Below are 23429 nucleotides of genomic sequence, written 5' to 3' on the forward strand. Positions count from 1 at the left end.
ACTCCTTTGAATGCTGCCTCCTTTGAACATTTTTCCTTATTTATCACCCATAATTGACTGAGAATGTGCTCTGAGTAGAGCTTGTACAGATTTTGCATCCTATTTCTAACTGGGCCAGATTAGGACCCAGGTTCATTTTAGGCATCAGGAAATCAAAAGTTTCTTGCAAGTCAGGCTTATGGGCTCAATAGAAATGCAATTCCCTAAAAAGTTTAGTGGGCTTCTGTTCACTTGGCCTCTCATCAATTCCATGTAGTCATGCTAACATACATTAACTAGTTCTGCTTTTGTGCCAAGATATATTTATTGAAGATGCTATATTTTAAAATTTCCTAGTATCTTCTATTTACCATTTCCCATAGGTATCTGTTAACCATTTAATTGCATCAGCTATTAAGTGGACTCTGGTGTATGCTTTAGTCTATTAGATAGTCTGTTTTGATATTTGTTTTTGGTGCATTCCTGAAATACTTCAGAAGGCTAGATATGGTAAGCTAATGTACACTCTGTGAGACTTGATAGGACACAGTGGCTAGCTAGCGTCCTAACAGTCAACATGTATCTCCCAAATATTCTTCTTATTGTGCTCTCCTCACTCCTCATTAGGCAACCCAGGCTCTCACATCTGAAAGCATTTATAGAAGAAAGTCTAATGCCACTGTCCCTTGAGGCAAAGTTAAACTTGTTTGTAGATGTTCAAGTTCCCTTCCAGTTTTAAAACTCCACGTTTCTAAGTCATCGTATGTGTGTGTGTGTGTGTGTGTGTGTGTGTGTGTGTGTGGTGGATGTGTATAGGTATAGTTGCATTTGTGTAGCAGTTGCAACATGAGTGTGAATACAAAGTACCCTCATGGTTCCCAAAGCTAGAGGAGCTGCACATTTTATTAACTGTTCAGTTCTACTAATGCCACTCAGAAGATTCCTTGCTGAAGTTACATCATTATGGATCACAACTCGTATGTTTTATTAATGGACTATTTATGAGTGAGAATGTACAAGCCAAAATACTTACAATAACAATCATTTTATTTTGAGTGATCAATACCTGCTGGGCAGACCTACTTACTACTTAGCACATGGCAGACATTTGTTATGCTCTGTCACTGATGTGGCAATACACAGCAGTTGTCAGTGGAAAGTTGTCTGTAGAAATATCTCTGTGGCCCACGGCCTGTTTCCAATCCCTGCTATTTCTGCTTCAGCCTACAAAAACTAGGTTTGCTCCACTGGAATTTGAAATAAACTTTGCTTGATGTTGTTGTGTTGTTATTGTTTTGTCATTTCCCAAACTGATCCAGATTTTTTAAAGTATGAGAGCACCCACCTCCAACTTCACACTTCTTTGGTTACAAATCAAAAAGAACTGAGCGTTTTCATGTAGCTAAACATATAAATACATTCTTCCTTTTCATTTACATTTACATCTACCCTTCTGGATTCCATCTGGAACTAAAACCCAGAGTCCTGAGAGACCACAATAAAGGCTGCTCTCCTTGGAGTGTCTAACTCATGGGAAGTGGGAGCATTAGTCACTGTATTGCCCATCTCCCTGCATTTTCCAGCCCACACTCTACAGAACCCAGAGATTCTCATGTATTCCTAAAGTGAAACCAAAGGGTGCCTTTCAGAGTGGACGCCAGCACTCAGGAGCATGCTGGCCCTATCCGAGTCGATTTGAAGGCCATGTGGGTTAAAGAAAAGAAAAGGAGAAAGAAAACTTTATATTAGCTCAGAGGTATGGAATGCATGAAAGTATTCCAAATATTGATGTCATATTAATACATTTTAATTGAAAGTATTTGTCTGCTTAGAATTTGCTTGAGTTTTCCTTCTTTTGGAGTTCTTTGTGGGCTAATTTAAAATTCATAATCCTGGGCATTGTCACTCTTCAGCTGATGTTTGTGCTTGGAGGAAACCTACCCAACAGCATGACATTTTGCGGTGGCTCATTACTACTTGGATTCGAATGTGTCATAAGACTGCACACCAAAGGTAAACAAGTGAAGCCGAATACCCCAGCCTGCTATGCAACCTCAAGTTTGATTATTCCTTAGAACAATAGATTATAGAATTTATTTGCAATTTCTCACTAAAGCAAGGTAGCATCAAGCATTGAAGTTTATGCAATGCTTTTAGGGCCATCTTCTACACAAAATAGAATGACTTCACTGGCTATATGTTTTCTTTAACCTTCAAAGTAAAATAATTACATAGGTAAACCTTGTTCACTGAAAATATTTCATTCAAAAAAGTGTAAATAAAAGTCAAAAACCATTTACAAAGTATAAATAAAAATGAGACAGTTTTGTCCTTTAAAAGGACAGTTACTTAATAATTTTTTCTTTGTTTTATAAGGACAGAGCTTAGAGGCTTACCTGATAAGAATTTTTAAACAGTAAATTGAAGAAGCTTAATTCGTTGCCACAGTCCTGAACTTTGTGTCACTAGAATAAACCCAGCATGAAAATCATGATTCCAAATCCATTTGACTGATTCCTATCCTTTTCCTAGCTTAGTCTCTGAATGCAAATGCTGTTTTCACTCAGCTCAGGGTGCTCAGATGCTCATCCTGCTGCTCATTTGCCGCCTGCTTCCAGACGGTTCCCTGTGAGTCCACAGTGCCGAGCTCGGGTCAGTAAGTGATGCTGCAGGCTAACAGCCTTGGGAAGGACTCAAACCTGCTTAATCCTCAATTTTGAGATCTCTGGACTTCAGGCTAAAAAGCAATACATTTCTCCTATTCTAAGCCATCCAATTTGTGGTACTTTGCTTTGGTAACACTTGGAATATAGTATGGCTTCAAAGGAGATGTGTATTCTTTTCCAATCTTCTGTGCATTTGCTTTCCATTTCAGTATTATTTTATTTAATTTTTAGTTGTAAAAATACAAACATAAGTTATGCTAGTGGAAAAATATTAAAATACATACAGTAAAAAGTTCACTTTTGCCTTCTCATCACTAATCTCCTATTCTTAATTTACTAAGAATAAATCACCCACACTTTGGAGTTTCCTGTGTACCAATCCAGAATTTATATGTGCATAGTGAAGCATATGTAATATCCAGCTCTTCATCTTACTTAAATAACATCATGGGTCACACTATATTTTGCAACTTGTTGTTTTTAATAACATATCTTGTATATTTCTTCGTATCTCTACTCTGCCTCTTTCATTTCTAAGAATAACAAAATATTCCATTGCAAAGATACACTCTATGTTGTGGATCCACTTCCCTCTTGGTGAGCACTTGAGCTGTGTCAGGCTTTTGTTAGTATACAAAATGCTCTGCAGATTTCCTTGCACATATACCTTTGTGTACTTTATTATGTATATCTGTAAAGTCTTGCCAGTGTAGTTACTGCTTAAGGGTATGTCAAGTCCTTTAAGATGTATTTTCAAATTGTTCTCCATATGAAACAACTCTTTCTTTAAAATTTATATGTGTGTTTTCTTCTTTAAAAACATTCAGTTTTAGGATTAGTATGGTGTGAAAAGAATGATTACAGATAGATTTTGCTGTAATTATTTTTTGCTAACATATACTTTAGCTAATTATAAATATTCATTGAACATGTAATACTGTGAATCACTCAATAGCCACTCAGCATTTTATGGTTGACTGACTATAATACCAGGAAACCAGTTGTTAAATTTAGGGACAATGCGAAGACAAGAATAATGCATTCTTTTGGAACAAGATGTAAGTAGGTACAAGGAATTCATTGGAAATTTCTCAAAAAGAAAAAAGGAAGACAACAAACAAAATTCTAGAGCTAAATAGATCATATAGGAACTATCATGTTTATTTTGTAGAGACTCAAAAATATTTCCATCAAATTATACTTGAGGCCATTCCAGTGACCTAACTATATATGTTCTAAGGGATCCTGGATTAGTTCTCTAGATCATATTCACTGTGTTTTTTCCCTTCCTTTTTTTATTTTTTCAAGTACTGGAGCTCAAACCCCAGAGCACTCTACTACTGAGCCACATCTCTACTCCATTTTATTTTGAGATGATCTTGCTGACTTGTACAGACTAACCTCAAACTTGGTATCCTCCTGCCTCGGCTGCCTGAGAGTTGGGATTATAGGAGTGCACCACCATGGCCAGCCTACGTGTATTCCTCTATTCTTGTTCTTCTTTCTCTGTCCCAAGGCCCTCTGCACTGGAGGTAGACTCCATCCCTACACCCATTTCTTATTTTTCCTTCCACTGATCCCATGTACTGACATCTTCAGTTGAGAAACATATTTCAAATGTTTATTACATGTCCAGAATTACACCAAAACACCAGGAATGGGAACATAATCACAAATCTTCTGATTTGGGCCTGCATCATGGATTGTTTCATGCTAAGCCCAGTTTCAGTATGGCTGTATCTGCAGAGGCATAAATCCATACAAGTTAACTTTAAGGAACCAGGACTCAACTGGGCTTGGGGCAAAGGCAAAGTAACGGAGACAGAGGAAGTATGGGACCTTTCCCAGAAATCCTGATGTCACAGCGCAAGAACGATGGCTTGCTGTGCCTTTGGGAAACTCTAGTGTTGGCAGGTGAGTAGCAAAGGTCTAAGGTGACAGACTTGCCTTGTGAATCTTGTCTCTTGGTAATACAGCATTTTCCTGCTTCTAAAATGAAACGAGGGGTTGCGATGAGAAATAAAGGAAGATGACATCTAAATTACTTAGTGTGATGCCTAGTATGTAGTAAATGCTAAAAAGTATAGCTATTTTCATTATAATTATCTTTAGACTCCTGTTTTGTGCTCAAAAATCTTGACAAGTCTCTACTAGGTTTCTCTCAGATTTGAAAGTGGGTTAAAACTCCAACTAGCAACTATTATTCATTCTAATACTTACAAAGTGTAGTTTTACAATATACTTAGAGCAGAATATGTGCTTACTTTGAATTTGTCAAATTAATTATTATTTGCTAGTATTTCTTCTCCCACTCTTGATTATGGTATTTTAAAGGGATAAGAAAATGAATAGTTTCATGTAAAACAAAAACTATATGTGCTAAATATATATAAGTTGCCATGTTTAAATGTCTCCAAAGTTAAAGGTCTGGTTATAAGTCTTTCTTCTAGAATAAACTTCTTGAGTGTGAGTCACATGCAGCTCATGATGTGTTATTCTTTTACTTACCATAGGCATAAAATGTCAGTCTTCTTGTCCAAAGGAGATACAGCCTTACAGACTGATTTTCATCAGAAAACTACTATAAATCTCAAAGCCCAAAGATTTTATGATTTTCACTTTTTAGCACTTACATGTTAAACATAGTACTTGGGGAATTTGACGTTCAATTACAATGAATTTATTAAAAATGCAAATTAATTTTATGTCAGGAACCAGTGAAACATTTTCTAATGATAGAGTTAATATTCCCTAGTACAATGTTATAAGATCTTATATTCATCCTTCAGCGATACTTAATTTTTATTTCATTTTAGAAATTTTTGTCATCTTTTAGTCCACGTCCTTGCAAAAACAAATGAGAGCGCTGCAGAGCAGACATTTAGAATGAAGTAGTTTCAATTAACCTTACTTTATGGCTTTCCTTCTCAAGAGTGGGAGGTGATAATATCATGGGTCTTTAAGGAACTGCCTGAAAGATGTACTGGCTTATAGTATCTCCTGTGATGTGCCTCTTCAAGTTTGATCCTTCAAGCATTCATGTGCGGTAACATTTATTGCACATCTATTCTGTTTCCAGCTCTCACAGCAGGAGAGCAGGTGGCAAAGAAAATGTGAATAAGGCTACAGCAAGGGAGCAGTGCTACACGTACCCAACCCCTAGTATGTCAGAGTAAGCTTCCCAGAGAAGGAAGACTGCAGAAGCAGGGTTTTGAAGGATGAGTAGGAGTGAAGCAGGTGATAAGTGTGACAGGTGAGGCAGATAACCTGTGTGTGTGAACATACAGAGACATTAGAAAGTAACACTGGACAAATTAGAAGGCACTTAGGTCATGCAGAATGTGAAATGAAGGTTCATAGGACAGAGGGGAAATAAACCAAAAAGAAAGGCAACAATGAAATTTTATTCTGAATGCAGAGTGGTCTCTTGAATTACTTTATGCAGCAAAAGTGTTAATAAGGTGTGTATTTTTAAAAGATGACGTTAGTGATAATCTAGAAAATGCATGTGTGGGTGACAGAAGAAATCCATTAAGAGGTCAAAGCAGTGCCATGGTAAATGAACACAACAACCAGATCAAAGTGAAACCCAGGTAGCAACAAATGAACTCAAGAGAATAAAGCCTCTGTGTAGATCTGGTGATTGATTAGATGCGGGGGAAAGAAAGAAGGGCGACTCGGATAACTGAGGTGTCTGGCTTGGAAACTGAATCCCTGTTGACTTCTCCAGAGCTGAGGCTGCAGGCTAGAGAACAGATTTGGAAAGGAGACTTTGTAAAGTCATACAGTGTTTGGTGAGTAACAGCAAACCTAATAATAAGCAAAATAAGCAGGAGATATTCTCCTCTTAACAAAATGTCCAGGAACAGATCAGGGATGTCAGAACTGAAGTCATCCCAATTCTTTTGTTCTTTCTCTCGTAACAGAAGATAACTGCTGTTTCAGCTATCAGACCTCTGTTCTAAGAAGTTTCTATTTTCATCTCACTAGCCAGACTTGTGTCAGAAGTCATTCTTGACCCTAAGATAAATAATAACCTATAATTATAACATCACACATATATAATATAATATGAGAGGTCTGTTATTGATATTCACTTTAGGAGAGGAAAACAAGGAAAATGGAAATCAGAATGAATTCTGGCCCAAACTATGATATATGCCCCAGTCATACTCTATTGAGATATTCAGGAGACATTGAGGGAGGTGTCCTGGAGGCAGTGAAAATGTGTCTTTGACTCATGAGAATGGTCTAGACTTCTGCTGATATCTTCATCTAAGGTATGTGGGACCTTCGATGAAGGCAAATTGTGCAGTTACACAGTGAAAGTGTTGCTGTGCTCCATTGACAAAATAGAAAAGAGGGCATGGATTGTTTCAGGATGCAAGTGGAGAGCATGGATATAAATTAAGGGTTAGGGTCACAGGAATGGAAACCCTACATGATTGAAGGACAGGTGAGAATAATGTTAGAACAATGTACTTTATTTGGAGCAAAGATATTAGATTAAAATGGAGCAGCTTTGGTTTGATGGGAAAGTTCCGGCATTTGTTCAAAGATCGTGTTACCAAAGATCCTGTTGAGTAAAATGGAATAGAGCCATATGGACATTTAATGGCAAACTGTGACCTAGAGAAAATGCTAATGACCAAAGTGTCATGTTGGTAAATGTGAATGCTAATTAAAATGTTGGTAGAAGAGTGCCACAAGGGAAAAGCCAGGGAAACTGAGTCACAGCAAAAGCTCATACAGTGGAATAAAGGTTTGAAAGAGGCAGGCGGGTGATAGGAGACAGAAACCTCCTGACTATGCAGCGGGAGACCAGGAGGCTTGGAGAGTGGCAGAGGACCCGTGAAGTCACGGTAAGATGTGTCTAAGGGGAGGAATGTGACACAGGCAGGTTAGAGGAGAGGAGAGCTGGATGGCAGCTTTGCGTTTTGGTCCAGGCCTGAGGCTGCCAAGGATACGTGGAGGAGCAGAATCTGCTGGTGACTGGATTTCACATGAGTGTCAGGGGTCCAGGTGTTGCAGATGCCTTTGCACCACGCTCGACAGCTCATTGGGGAAACTGTTCAGGAAGACCTAAAGAACCCTGGGCCTACCTGTGAAGCAAACTCCTCAGGAGACTCATCTCTAGTAGGGAGAGGAAAGCCCTGTCCTGGAAGAAGGCCTGCTTTTCTAGAGGACAGTGTCTGGGTCCCATCCTCCCATTTGAGAGGTCCTTACTGACTTACTTCATGACAGGAGCTCAAGAGCAGGAGAGGAGCCATGTCCCTCCGAGAGGAGCATGGTGCCACAGTGCGTGAATGTATATTTCTACATGTAGGCAGGCATTTAAAATTATTTTAAGAGAGGGAAGATTTTTTTCATGTGAAAATGATGACACATGTGACCAATAAAGGGAGGTAAGGATTTTATAAGATACACACCAATTTAAATAGTGCAATTTTGTATTGCTGTAAAAATATGGAGATGACATTTAAAAATGAGAAATACTACATATTCCTTTGTGGCCAAATAGTTCAATAAGGAGAACTGGGCTTCCAGAAGAACTGATAACAAAAACAATAGTCATGTATTTATGGGTCAGGTAAGGGCACAGTCAAGAGCATCTTAATGCCTTCTGTTAGGAAGCACTACAGTGCTTCTTAGAAATTTAAGTAAATTTTAAAAGTTATTTCCTAAATGTATGCACTGTACAAGTTTGAACAAGGCAATACCTGTTTGTTACCTTATTGTGCTCTGTTGAGACTACGGCAAGCACCTCAGGAATTTGCAGCTTTTGTACAAAGTCTCCAGCACAACTCTGAATGTGGAGATTTCTGGAATTCTGCCATTTCAATCAGTGCTGCTAAAGACCACCTTTTCTGTGTATGCAGATACGGAGGCTGCAGAAGATGACTCTTAAGATGAAAATAGCTCTTCCATGTTTGTGAAGGTACCTGAACCTGACCAAACAGGAAAGGGATGAGAAAGTTCTAATCCCAACAAAGAAAGCAATGAGAAATGTTAATGAGTTTTTCCTTTCAAGATTGGCTTTAAAATTGAACTACTGGGGTTAATCACCTTGAAGATCTAAAGAAGATATTGAAAAAATTTTACACGTTCTGAAAAAGTTTTACACATATGTAGTTTGGTTGACTCCTAGATGTTTGACTGTATTTTATATTTCCCTAGTGGCTTGACCAAGTAAGGAGTTTATATTGCTTTCATAGCCAAGTGCAGAGGTAGGTAGCCCAGAGTTGCCACTGCAGATCCATAGTATCATCTATGTCCTGTCTTCTCATCATTGCCTCATGGTCACAGAAGGGCTGCCCATCCCTCAGGCTCACATTTGTATTCTAAGCAGAAGAAACGGAGTGATAAAGAAAAAATGGTGTTAGGGAAATAAAAAGTTTCCAGGAATCCATAACTGATGTTCACTTAGCTAGTATTCACTTAGGTTTTATTGTTTTGTCTTTTTTTGTTCCTGGAACTGTGTCCCATAACCATGTATAACTACAAGGGAGACTGAGAAATAATTTTTTAAGTGCTGTGTATATTGATATTTCCAACAACAACAAATGGGTCTTTATATAGGAACGAAGGAAGGGAGGAAGGGGGAAAGAGAGGGGTTGAGGGACGAAGGAAGGAAGCAAGGAAGGGAAAAAGGCAGGAAGAGAAGAAGGAGGCAGGAGAAGACAGGAGGAAGGAAGCGAGGATAGGCGGAGGGAGAGTGGGTATTACCTAGGCACCTCATGCAGACAGCCGCGGCGCTGAGGTCATTTAATGTAATCCCTCCTCCTCTTCTCTCTCCACCCATCATCGCCTGTGTGTTGAGAACACTAGATCAGGCCAGTTCGCGGCCTGGCTGGACTTGAAGTGCGGTGCTCCCGACAGTCATACCCATCCTCTTACTCCGCGAAACGTGCCACTGCGCTGTGTTGATGCCGCCTTTTCTCCTCCTGACTCCTCAGCTCCGCCTGCCTCGCCTCCGTGGAGATTGTCTGACCCAGCGAGTCCTACTGTTTTTAGATTTTATTACCGTGTGCTGCGATTTACCATGACAACTGATTTCTACTATCTTAATGCAGGATTGCGGTTTGTTGATTCGCCCCGAGGAAACGTGCGGGTTACAGCCTGTTTCTTCTGACTACCTCGAAGCCATGTCACAGCCTGGGTTACAAAATTGTCCGTCTGGGGACACAAAAGGTGACTATAGGATCGGGTATCATTCCTCTTTTTAAAAGTCCTTTAGTATAGGTACATATATGTGTATTTAAAACTAGTCATAAACATTCAAGGACATTACTTTTTTCTTTAGTGCAAACTATAACGCACGTAGCGGATGCCAATGAGGTGTTTTAATATTTGAGATACTTTTGTTAATCAAGTCCTCCTCGCCTTCCTGTTAGTCAGTCTGCATCTACAGACCTCAGCTCAATACTACTTCTGCCAGAGTTCTCCTAAGCCTCCTGTTTGTTTCTTTATATATTTGATGGTGCTCTTGGCTTTCCTCCTATAGTAATTACCTTAATTATTTGAATGGCTAAATATGTAATTAATTATTTAATGTCCCTCTTCTCTGGATGTCAGCTCCTCAAGGGCAGGAAGACTGACTTGACCACATTAGACAGACTCACTTGGCACCTGAATTTGTACATTGTAGGTAGAAAATAAATATCTGTGGTGAACCAAAGAGCTGTAAAGGATAAAACCTAGGTTTTAAAGAATTTCTTTTCATCTTAAAAGTCCTTGCGAATGATTACTAGTGTTCCCTATATACTGAGCATTAATAGAGGTAGGAAAATTAAGACATCAAACTATAAGGGGCTGGGGATTTAGCTCAGTGGCACAGCGCCTGCTTGGCAAGTGTAAGGTCGTGAGTTCAATTCCTGATACCAGAAAAAAAAACCAACAAAGTCAAACTATAGGGTTAAAGCCTGCCTACACCATGTGCAGACTGGGCTAAGGCACGTCGCTGTCACTGCTCTCTGCACTCTTTCCCCTCCCTGAGTCTTCATTCCACGGAGACAGTGGGTTGAAGCCAAAGCTGGGCTAAAAATGTAAAATGATAATAAGAGCAAGGAGCATCTTCTCCAAGCTTCTGGGTTGCCACTTGGTCCACCTGACCCTGGGTCTTGCTATATCTCAGAAGTCAAAACCCTCAGGAGCTTTTCTACCCTTGTCATGAACTTCACATTGTTGCTTGCAGGGGAAATGTGTTTTCCAAATGGGCAGGGCAAATTGCAATTTGGCACGCACAGTTAACAAACGTGGGCATGGCTGTTTCTGAACATGTGTTCTAAATAATAAATCACAGTCAGTGTGTGGGGAGGGACTTACCCGCTATGCTGTGTCAGGTGGTGTGATTTGTGACTCTTTGCTAAATGAGACACATACTCTTAACATACAAAGGAGCCACTGATGTGTCCAGCTAAATATTTTTTGTTCACATAACAATTTATGATGATCCTAAAACAGTTTAATTCTATTCCTCCTATTATATCAAGTCAAAAGTCCTTCAGCAATAGTTCAAGATACATCACCGGGATGCCTCAAGAGTGGCAGCGTGTTCTGCCCTTTAAATGTGTGGTCGCTGTCTCAGGCTCTGCCGTGTGGTGTTTTGGGGTCTGGATTTTCCCAGGGGTGCTGCTCTAGCACGACATCCTTTGTTTGCTTATTGTATGAGCTTGATGTAGCAGTCAGTGCTTTAGAGAAGCCCTACAAATTGATTGCTCACATCAGGCCATGGTTTTGAGCCTGAACATCCAAGGCTGTCTTATTCCAGCCCCTTTCTTTCTTGTTCATCTCCTCCTGGCCCCTTTGCCTCACTTCGTGCTGACCATGTCGCTCTGGGACTCCAGGTTCTTGTCCACACTCTTCTCCTGCCTGCAGGTCACCAGGTCACCATCTTATCTTTGCCTCACTTTTTCTGATGCTGTCTTCTCCAGGAGGCCTTTCTTCACCCGATTCCCAGTGCCAGCCTCTCCCCTGTGTTCCCAGAGAAAGCCTGGTCCCAGCTCTACAGAAGTCCTCACCTCTGTTTACAGAATGTCTCTCCCTCTCTCTCTTCTCTCTCTCTCTCTCTCTCTCCCCTCTCTTCTCTCCTTTCTCTTCTCTCCTCTCCCCTCTCTCTCTCCTCTCTGTCTCTCCTCTCTCCTCTCTCCTCTCTCCTCTCTCTATCCTCTCTAACAGTGGTCTCCAAAATGAAATGATGCAGACTAGGAAAGGGAGAGACCAGCACATGGCAACCCATAGGAGTGAGGCTAAGAAAGATGAAAATATATGTGCATTTACGCTTTATCTAATCATTTTTATTTTCATATTTTAGAACAAGCATAAATAGAGGAGTATCTGTATATATACTGCAGTGTGTGTCTTCATATGCCAAGGCAATATAGATTTATTAATGAAGTCCCTAGTTTCTATGTTTCTCCAGGGCATGAATTGTCTCTATCTGCCAGTGTCTAATATATGTCTAAAAAATGGTTGCCGAACTAAAACGATGATCCAAAAAGTCTTCCTTTCCATGAAAGACTGCAAGCAGCCAAGACACAATCACACAATGCGTGCTCTCCACCGGAAATGCTAATGGCTCAGAGACACAAGGTTCCTTTGAATGAGATCAGCACAGCTTTGCAGAGGTGGATTGTTTGCTGCCCAAGATGATTTCCTTAAGAGCAGGATTTCCTCCTGTTGAAAGGACAGGTTCCAGGATAGACAACACTGGAGCGAAGTTTATTTAGGAGCTCTAGCTCACACAACCAAACATATTCTGACTCAAAAACCTTATTTTAACAAAATATTATATTTATTCAACAAAACTGAATTCCATTTTTCACATGGCAAAATAATAATGTCAAAATATTTTTTTCAATAATTGAATTATAGGTCTAGCCAAGTATATCAAACATATTCTGACTCAAAAACCTTATTTTAACAAAATATTATATTTATTCAACAAAACTGAATTCCATTTTTCACATGGCAAAATAATAATGTCAAAATATTTTTTCAATAATATTACCTAATATATTTTGAATGAATATATTTTTTATTCTTAAGTTTATGTCTATCTTTTAGGAAATAATTTAACTAAGACATAACCCAAGAATTAAATTTGTTGCTTAAGAAAAAAGTGATTCTTTTAATTTGGAGAAAGAAGAAATGTGTACAATGATCACTGAATGACACTTTAAGAAAAATAGCTCAGATTGTGTTTTATGGTATGCAAACAAAAGATCTCTTTATACCTTATTTTTAGCAAGGAAATATGACAACTCAACATTTCTAATACTGAACACATAGATGTGTTTTTCTTCTTTATAAAAGCCACTATATTTCATAATATTATAAAGCCAGGAACTACTGCTAACATACATGATTTTATATTTTACAATGACTTTAATCAGAGTTGACCTTTCTTCTCTATTGTATCAACCAACCTGTTTCATTTAAATGGCTAAAATCTAACTCGCATTAAGCCCAGAGCTATAACATGCACAAAATAACTTTTAAGAAACAGTTTCATTTCTCAGAACATTATTCCTTAAAACATATGCCATGCTTTATCTTAGAAATCACAGCTTTGATTCATTCAGTGTTTAAATATATAACATAGAATTTATGTCCCTCTTTTTTGACAATTTTAGTTAAGAGCTGGTGTCATTTAAAATGTCAGGAACCCCATCCTGCAGATGTTATACAGATGACTATTTCAAGCAGTATTTGTAACTCATAATAAATGAAAACTATTGTTAACCAATACAGAAATGCAAAAAGTTATCATTGTATAAATATGTAGTAGTTTGAACCATTGGGGCCAAGTTTTCAGAGATCAAAACAGGCTTCCCTTGGAGTGCCATGGGCCATTCCTGACACAGTGCGAAAGTATTTATTGATCAAGTATTAAGTAAGCCAGCTTTCCAGAAGTCTCACTACATTTAAAGTCAAAGCAAAGATTTCATGGCAAGAGGAACAAATGTCTGTGTGACTTTGAGTGTTAGTCCCATACTTCTGCTCCAATTGACACTATACCTCCCAAAGTGATTCTCTTGTACATTTCTTTGTTTTTTCTTTTTGGAATTTTTGTTTGTTTGTTTTTTGTTTGTCTGTTTTGAGACAGGGTCTTGCTATACATTGCAGACTGGCCTTGAACTTGCTTTTGTAGCCCAGGCTGGCCTCAAACTCACGGTGATCCCCCTGCTTCAGCCTCTTGTGTGCACCACCATGCCTGACATATTGTACATTTCTTCCTTTCCCTGGGATTCATAATTTTCTCATCTCCTTTCCCTTTTGTTTTCTCTTCCCATTTCTCTCTCTTAATATCCACACTTTTCCCTTTTCGTGGTCAATCAGTAAAAGCCAGTACCTATTTTCTCTTTTATATTTTAAAATTTGTAACTATTTCCCTGAATGCAAACACTCATACAATTCAGACATCCCTGATTGTAAAATGTATCATACTCATGCCTTAAGAATAGAAATTATTCCCACTGAAATTCCTATCACATGAGAGATTTTGCCAGTCTGCACCACAAACCAGACTCAGAATGGGTAAAGTGTTACAGTTCTCCCTTTATAACTCAAAATCGAGTAACTGTACTCTACTAGTCACCAAGCTGAGACCACTAAATACAATCATGCTGGACCATTAAATACACTGTTCCATAATCCTCTCACTAATCCTGTGAGAACACAAAACACAACTCATAGATGAAGACTTCAAAGGAGCTGAAGCAGTTCACACCAAAAAGACCATCAGTAAAATTAAGGAATAATAACCAGCCTGGAATAATATAAAATAATGCATTATCAGAATCCTGAAGCAGTTATCTTATAGTTTAAATCTTTTGCCAGCAGGGAATATATCTATTATCGATTGGTAACCTAAGCATACCTTACATTAATAAGCATTTGAGGTCTACTGACTACTAGTACTTTGGCCCTATTGAAGTGCTAGTTCCTGTTTAAAAATAAATGATTGAGTAGTACCTGATCACTCAGGGTTTTTATAAGTATGTTGTTCTATGGACCCAGTCCCATACTTGGTTGCAGAGCGAGCTGTGTTATTTCAGGACATCATGGTTTGCTGCTCTTCTGCATGGTTGCCAGAAGGCCATGCATTGGTCCCTCGTGTTTCTACAAGTCTAAGAGAGATGGTCTCACTGTAAGTCCATGCCATATGCCGGACTCTAAAGTTACTTGCAAACTATAATTTCACCAAAGGAGGTTCTGCCATCCTTTCCAGGTCAGTGGATTGTGCCTTGCCTGAGTTGTTCGGACAACAGGACCTGCGATTGGAGAGAAATCACTTGGCAGCCCCAGAACTGTCAACACCTTGTCCTGACGAAGCCTCAGCTCCAGCAGTGCTTGAGGGGAAGAAAGGTAGGCTCTGGATCCAGTCCAGGGTGCTGTTTAAATTGTTGCCACCTGCAGCCCTAAAAGCCAGACAGTTGTATGCAGTAGATCGATTTCTGCCCTCTCACTCCACAGAGCAAAACTAACTGAATGCAACGTGTCCTTTTGAATTAGATGTAGATGTTATGATAGAAGAGCTTTCATAACTCTCTCTCAAATTGTTCATTTTTCTCCAAATCAGTGTATTTGACAGATGGGGGATATTATATTGTGTCCTGCGCTGACCCAATTCCATGCTATTTCACAGCATGGCTTGGTAGGAGCTTGCCACGTCAACCAACAGTTGGCAGTTCAAAGCAGCTGGCCTTGTCAACTGCAGCTCCAGCAGGCACTGTTGTTGAAACGGACATCTGTAGCTCAGCACAAGGAATCAAATGTTCCTGCATGCGAGACTCCTAGAGCTTATCAAGTGCATGGCATTGTTTTTCACTCTAACCCGCTGACCTTTTTTCACCTTCTGAGGCAGGTCTCACTGGACCTAACTAGGCTGATTTTCTCTTTAATGCAGCTTCTAAGCTGATTGCTTGGACATGCATGTCTTCTTGCTAGGCATGGTCTGACTAGGTAGAGTCCGGCAGAACTCTCTCTTGGACATGCAAAATGGGCCCATAGACTGAGATGCTTGGTTAACATCAAGTAAGTAATCTTTCTAGATTTTCAAAATACTTTTTATGGGGTGGACACTTTCTACACAGTGTGTGTAATCTCGCACACATGAGTAAGGTTGATTTTAGATGCTGATTTGTACAAAGCTCTATTAATGCATTTTTGAAAAGGCATTGGATAAAATGTATGCCCGATTTTCTACTTGCAATTAAAGAATGGTAAGAGTTAAGGCGCAGGACAAGAAGACAGATGTCTTCTTCATGATTTCAATAAATATGCCCCAGTTTTCATGGTTGAGAATAAACTTAATGATAAAGCAACAATATTAGTTACTTGTTAAAAAGGAAGGGAAGAATACAACTATTTCTTGCTGCTGGCAACATTAGCTGAGCATTGATTGTGTACAAGGAACTGTGAACCTAGTTTTCTTAGACCTTAAATCCCACCAGACTGTAAGCCCCATGAGGGCATGGAACATAGTGCCTGACTTATGAAGATTTGAGTTATAAATTTTCAAAGGTGTACTGTATATGATTCACTTTGCCAGATTATGAACAAATCTGACTTTTGCAGCTCTTCCAGAATGGAACTTGTTCATAAATCAGGGATTTACTGTATCTACTTACTGCATTTGACTCTCTGCTGAGCACAACTTTTGATATATCACTATCACTTAATAAATATTGATAGGGTTGAGAATGTAGCTCAGTGCTAGAGAGGGAGCTTAATCCACCAATCAATCACTCAGTTGATACTTGTTGAGTAAATGTATAAATTAAAACCTTGTTTATTCTTAATCACAACCCTGTGAGGTATATATTATTATATCTGTTTTCTACTTAACAAATTTGCAGTTCAGAGAGATTGAGTAATTCACTGGTGATTATATAAAAATGTTAGTGTTTGTGACTCAGGCGTTTTTTACCACTGACTTGGAGAATCCTTCCCATCTAATCTCCATATTGTAAACATGCAGTGCTAGGAGTAATGACAATAACGGTTGTGCCATACCAGCCAAATGGCTCTAAGCTCAGAATACCATTCCGACCTCAGAATTTAGAGTATTCAAGAAAATTCCAAGAAGATGTCATAGTCTGTTAACCTGAAAAGCAGTAGATGTTAAATTTATCACTACATTCCATCGCTTTGGACATGACAAGTATTGTTTCTCAGGCTCATCTTTTTTTTTCATCTGTAGCACAATGAATAAATACTATCTCTTTATACATTAATCAACTTTGCAGAGAGCTAAATGTTTTCTCTGTCTTAGATGGAGATGCTATAATAAAATGTCTTTGACTGAGATGCTTAAAGAATAGCTTTAATTTGCCATGGTTCTGGGCTGAAGAGCCTGGGCTGAGGGTTCTGTCCCAGTCAGGTTCTGGCGAGGGCCCTCATCCTGGATTCTGGCAGAAGCCTCCTTGCTGTGTGCTCATGTGATGGAAAAAGAAGGCCTTTCGACTCTACCCCAATAGCGTTACCTCCCAAAGGTCCCCGTACTGCACCTCTCACCCTGGGAACCACACTTCCAGGTGTGAGTCTGGAGAGGACATCAGCACTAAGTCCAGAGCTCTGTCTTCAGTAATTTCAAGCCGAGTGTTGGCAGCTCTGCAAAGTAATGATGAGAAGGGAATGTCACTTTTCCTACCTGTTGTTGCAAAGTTTAGAAACAAAGACCTGTGCTCAGATTAGGTGCCTTCAGCAGGTAAGGGTTAACATCATCCCTCCCCTAGTCCAGAGGCCTGCTTCAGACCAGTGTACGCAGAAACACATTTGCTGGTACACTGGCAAGGATCCTACTGGGTCTTATCAGGATGCTAATTTATTTTATACACAGCAGGGAAGTACTGCCCACTTTTAGTAAAACACTGTCATAACCAGAATTAGAAAGATCATACCATACCAATTTTGAGACTGCCTAAGAGAAGAAGCAAATGGATGCTCAGAAGACAGAAGCTGATTAATGGAAAAATATCAATTACAACATTGATGAGGCAAAGTAAGGATAGGCTATGAATAGACCAATCCCACCAGGCAAAAGCTAATGTATGTATACCAACATGCTTATGTGCACAGAAAATTTCTGGAACTATCTAAGACAGAATAGTAAATACATAGCAAGAGGGGATTGAGATAGGGTAGGGTGCCAAATAAAAATGCAGGACCTTGTGTTAAAAATTATTAAAATTCCAAGGAAATAGAGGCACAATTAACCAAGCACAGGGCCCAATGAGACTGCCCGGTCATAGATCCATGAAACGAACTCAGGCACCACAGCAAAATATAGCAAAGTGTGAAGAGATCTTTTTCAGTATTTCTGTATTGTTTTCATTTTTGCAATATATAAGCATTGTTTTCTTAATCTAAAAATTATATTTTAGGGATATATATATATATATATATATATATATATATATATAAATGCTTGGAATGGGAATTGAACCTAGGGCTTTTGCACTGAGTTTCACCCCCATCCCTTTTTATTTCATTTTTATTTTTGAGAAGGGGTCTCACTATGTTGCCTAGACAAGATTCTAACTTGCAATCCTCCTGCCTGAGTTTCCCAAAGTGCAAGATTATAAGCATGCACCAATGCCCTGGCCAAAATCAATCTATATTTTAAAAGTAGTGTCAGGAGAAATAGAAAGGGGGTAGTTTGAGAAAGCTATTTTACATGCAGAATCACAGGAGTTGGTAAGTCAAGTGCATCCACACATAAGCCTCATAACACAGAAATAATTGTGTGACTTCATAATTACAACTTTGATATATCACATTTTTATAAAAGCTCCCTTTCTGAATTGGAATAAATGAGAAAAATGTTTTCCTGGTATTCTCATCTTTCATTATTTGTGAGAATAATAAAAATATAGCAGGGATTCTGTACCTCCTATCTTTCATTACTATGAAGTTCTCATAGAATTAGCTGAATTAGTCTCATTCCAATGACAAGTAAATATTGAAGCATAGTAATTATGAAAATAGGAACAGTATTATAAATTTTTTAAATACATTAAATGCTTCCATTTTTGCCTCTTTTCATATCATGTCAAATAATCCGGAAAAGAAGCACATTGGCAGTTTTACATAGAAATGCACTTTGCACATATGTAAGCACAGCAGCATAGCAGTGAATTAGAGAGATCCTCAAATCAGCAATCAGAAGCCTAAGGTACAGTTCCAATCCCATCAGATGAAATAATTTTATTTTATTCATTAGGCTCATCAAATTAACTCTGCTCCCTCATAGCAGAACTCTTACAATTGCCTGACACATCACCCTAACATGCCACATGGAGCAGAGTCCAGCTGGTCACCTAATAAAGTTAAGTTCTGAATATATATTTTTGTAAAGTCACATTGTTCATTCATTCACTGTTTATTGAGGTAAAAATCTTTCATGAATACACAGCAAGATCCTTCCACAAGCCAAGTTTCTTGTAGAAGAAGATGGATGACAGATGTGCTCATTTCAGTATGGTGTGATGATTTCAGTGGCAGAGAGGACCCAGAAGCACAACTGGGGTCCAGACCTGGAGGGTCTGAAAAAGTTGTCAAGAAGAATGTGCTGGGCAGAGTAGTATTTATGATTTAGAAGTCATCTAAGCACCACATTACTTTGAAATAGTTTAACTAAACTAGAAAAACAGGGTACATTTTTCATTAGAACCTTTGCTATGTGAATCCTACATGCAAGTCTAGTACTTTCTTTGACTTCCGTCTTGTGGAGGGAAGAGTTGATGGGTCAGATTAAGGGGGCAGGAACCAACAGGCGAGGAAGGCACTAGAGGTTGCCATCTACTCAGCTGCTCTAGTTTGCACTCCTTAGGTTACGCAAAAGTGGAGCCATGCTAACCTGAACGTGGCCTTCCAACCTGAAAGTTTTCAATTAATATGGAAAACTCAGATTTTTAACAGCAATAACCCAGAAGAGTTGGCATGTTGGCATAAAGAGTTCAAAAACTGCTACAAAGAAACAGTACTTTAACTCCTAATTCTGGCAGACTTCAGGTTTTGGGAACATGTTAAATGGAGTTATTTTTCTCCAAAGACTCAAATTAAAAGGCAATAGCATTTGACTGGGCCACTGAGAGTTGCAGAAGGTTAGGCCCTCAAATAGCATTCTGCTTTCTTTAGAATCTCCAAGTAGTCATTTCTCAGTTCCATTTCCTTATGTTGTTATTATGACCATTTCCATCTTTTTCCTACTGTTTTACACTAATGCATGCCAAGTCTCTACTTGGAAATATAAACCCACCTGTAGGGAAGACACAAATCCCCTGAGATCTGAAAAGAGGCTCAAGTTTCCAGTAATTTGGACCAGGAACCTCAGCTCAGCCAGTGATGTGTGAGCAGCATGGGACTTCCTTCACCTCAGTCACTTGTCCTGGTGTCAGCAATGTTGGGCTGAAAGACAGACTTGCATGTATGGAGGGCAACTAAGTGTGGGAGACTTTTAAACTATCATTTGCAGGTTTCTGTATACTAGGTGTGATAATTGTGATACATAACTGTGTCCTATCCAAGCAAAGTCAATTAAAGAAGAAAACAAAGCTGGTATCAATGATACTTTTGTGCATTTCTCTAAGTATATACCTACCTCTTAATAAACCCTAAGTACAATATGACTAAAAATTGATTAGAATTTAACTTTGAGTCACACTGTGTGAAATACACAGGCAACAGTTTAGAAGTATACCCATTAAATTTACACTTGAATAGAACTTAAGAGCCTGACCCAACTGAATTAAACAAGCCCTTATTTTTTTGTCATTTGAAAACAGCTCAGAATTTAAATCACTAATAAAATATCTGAAGGAAAAGGGTAATTAAGAAAGGGAAATATAAAAGGTAATATTTATGGAAACTTCTTAAGATCAGCTGTTAAAACAAGAAATACAACTTAAATTTTTAAGTAATGTTTCCAAGTTGAGTAGTCTGTTGGACTTGAAGGTGTTTAAATTATTGGAGTGTGGCTAATTTATAATAATATGTTGTGTTTAAATGTGAATTCCATTATGGTTACATAATTCATTGTTGCTGTCAGTTTCAATAATAAACTGGGGGTGGATAAAAGGGGAAAAAGTGCACCTCACTGTTATCATGACTTTTACATGATTTTCTCCTTCAGCATTCAAGAAATACAATGACAATCTAGACTGGATGACAATATAGAGAAATGATTTTGTTCCAACAGGTAGAACTATTCTAACTGATATTATATACTTGCTTGCTTGTCATTTTTGCCAAAATGTGTGTGAGAGAATATTTTCAATAAATCTTTCTTATATTTGTTTTTAACCTCCGGCAGCAATGTAGCTGCTCATCTATAGCCAACTAAATTAAAATACATGACTAGAAAACAGCACAACTGTATCACATTTCACAGAGAGATACTTTGCTGAGCTAGATTTTCATCATGATCTGAGTATCATTAGTGTTCTGATCAGTTTCAATTTTGTATTACAGTTGAGCCACCCTTGTCTCAGTTAGAAGTGGTTATTTACCTTCTCCGAGCCGTGCTCAATTTTGGGCCCTTAAAATTATGGTAGCGTTTTCTAAATATAGGTGTGATATTGGCCTGGCCAATCTGAACTAGGTGTGATAAGTGAGACTCCTCACCTCACTTTCATTTTCTTCTTTTATACCGGTGTTAGGCTGCTCAGGAAGCAGGCGTTACCCACATTAGTGGACAAATAGCTCCTGCGGCATCCCTTTCCGACCCCTCTTCATTGTTTCAGTAGCCTTCGGTTAGCTGGGCTGACTTCCGTGTTGGCAGCAACACTAACTTGACTGGATCCGAAGGAATGCTTCCACTTCTGTAAATACTGCAGACAGGAGCTACGCAGGATGCAGGGCAGGACGATGAAAATGGGCTTGCAGAGTTTTCTGTATCTCGGCGCTTTGTTGATTTGACCTTGAGAGCCACTGAGGCCTCAGTTTTCATTTCTTTACAATGACTTGCTGTTTCCTTGCTACTTTGGTGACTCCCCCAAAGGCTTATTGTTTTAGTGATCCTTCGGAAGGCTGAGAGGAGGACAGGTTTAATTTGGCCCCGGGCTTCAGTCCAGAGCGGCTGGCTCCAAGGCAGGGGCAACGTGGAGATGGGGGTGGCGGAGAAGGAAGGCGGAGCAGATCGGAAAGAGCACCAGAGAGGAGAGCGCTGGGCAGCCATGCACTCTACAAGGCTACTCCCAGGGACCCACGCAGGCGCGCCAGGCTGTGCTCCCCTGAGCTGCTTGCCAGGCAGCTCCTACTCCAGCCAAGGTGACAAACAGGATTGACTGTCACAGTTACGGATTAAAATATTCATGTGTCTAAGTATTATCATTATTAGGTCACTACATTCACGGTGAAATAAAATGGAATGAAAATCATGTCACTGTATATTTAAATAAAAAGTTCCCAAAGTCTTGATTGTGTCTTCACTAATACAGAATACTTATTCTGCCCCAGGAACCAGCTTCTCTAAATGTATTAGTTAGGGTTCTCTAGAGGAACAGAACCAGTAGAAAATATATGTGTAATTATGCAAAGGAATTTATTAGTTAGGCTTTCAGAATCAGAGGCAGGAGAGGCCACAATGGCCATTCGTGGTATCGAGAGCCGAAGAACCACAGTGGCCGTCTGCTTGCTGGAGAGCCTGAGGGCCAGGAGCTGCTCAGCACAAGAACATGGGAGTCACAGAGCAAGACGGACCCGGCTGCAGCACCGGTGGAAGAGCAAAGGCCTGGAAGCTCGCTGTGGAGTCAGGGCTGCAAGCTTGTGTGGGAAAGCTGAAGACACCGAGACGACACAGAAACAGGGACATTTCCTTCTTTCCTTTTTCTCTACCCGGACTATAAGCCTACTTACTGGTTGCTGCCACCTCTCTCCAGGCTGGGCCTTTCCCTTTCGTTTTATGGACCTCCACGTCAGCTATCCACAGACGTACCCAGACTGCACTTTACCAGTCCGGTAGGCATTTCTTTATCCATTCAACTTGATAGATCACAGCTAATTGTCACATTAAGAGTAGAAGTTCTTTTGTGCATCACATAGATGATAAATCCAGTCTTTCATATACTTTTCACTTCTGCCAGCTTGCAAGGGAAAAAGTCAGAACTTGAAGATCTAGTGTTCCCCCTAGGAAGACAAGAGGGTATGAGAATGAGTGAAGATTAGCTAAGTGCTCGTCAGATTCAACTCTGTTTCCTGGCAGGCAGCTTAACACTGTTTCTCGGTGTCCCTTAGAGGTAGACATGTGGCTGTGTGCCTGAGTTTTGACCAGTAGAGTGGGAACGCTGATGTGCCAGTCTATAGGGCTGGCGCACAGAGTACTCAGACCGTGCTTTCCTCCTGCGGTCACGAGCACCTGTGCTCAGCAGCCCTCAGAAGCCGTAATGTAAGAAGTCACGGTGCAGGCGTCCCAGGTCCCTGAATGAGCTCCATGCTCTCAACCCCCAGTATCTTCCTGGAGCTGCTTGGACTACTGTATTTTCTTTTGAAGAAAACTTCAAATTTGTTTGAGAAATTACATATTTTTGTCTGTATTTGGAATACTACTTACCTTAGCCCACCTAATAGAAGGACTGGTGTTGAGATATTTCAAATAAAATTTTAAAAACCATATTGTAGCCTTTCGAATAAGGTTTTTTTAAAAAGTAAGTTCCAGGCCGGGTATGGTAGCGCACGCCTGTAATCACAGCACTTGGGAGGCTGAGGCAGGAGGATCACTGTGAGTTCAAGGCCAGCCCGAACTGCATAGTGAAACCCTGTCTCAAAAAGACAAAAAAA

General features: G+C 39.5%; 1 protein-coding gene across 3 annotated transcripts in view; it reads left to right on the forward strand.

The window, feature by feature from the left end:
- Cped1 (cadherin-like and PC-esterase domain containing 1) overlaps positions 1-23429 on the forward strand; it is a 257384-nt gene that overhangs the window by 208174 nt on the left and 25781 nt on the right. For 2 of the 3 annotated variants that reach the window (XM_005402311.2, XM_005402312.2), the window contains 2 exons: positions 9719-9836; positions 14878-15014. In XM_005402311.2, coding sequence (XP_005402368.1) covers positions 9719-9836; positions 14878-15014 — 255 coding nt within the window. Of the gene's footprint in view, positions 1-9718; positions 9837-14877; positions 15015-15555; positions 15684-23429 lie in introns of all 3 variants that reach the window. The other variant, XR_001230879.1, reaches the window with a different exon arrangement.

Source organism: Chinchilla lanigera, unplaced genomic scaffold (assembly GCF_000276665.1).
Source record: "Chinchilla lanigera isolate Chin_1 unplaced genomic scaffold, ChiLan1.0 scaffold00078, whole genome shotgun sequence".
In the NCBI taxonomy this organism is placed as follows: Eukaryota; Metazoa; Chordata; class Mammalia; order Rodentia; family Chinchillidae; genus Chinchilla; species Chinchilla lanigera.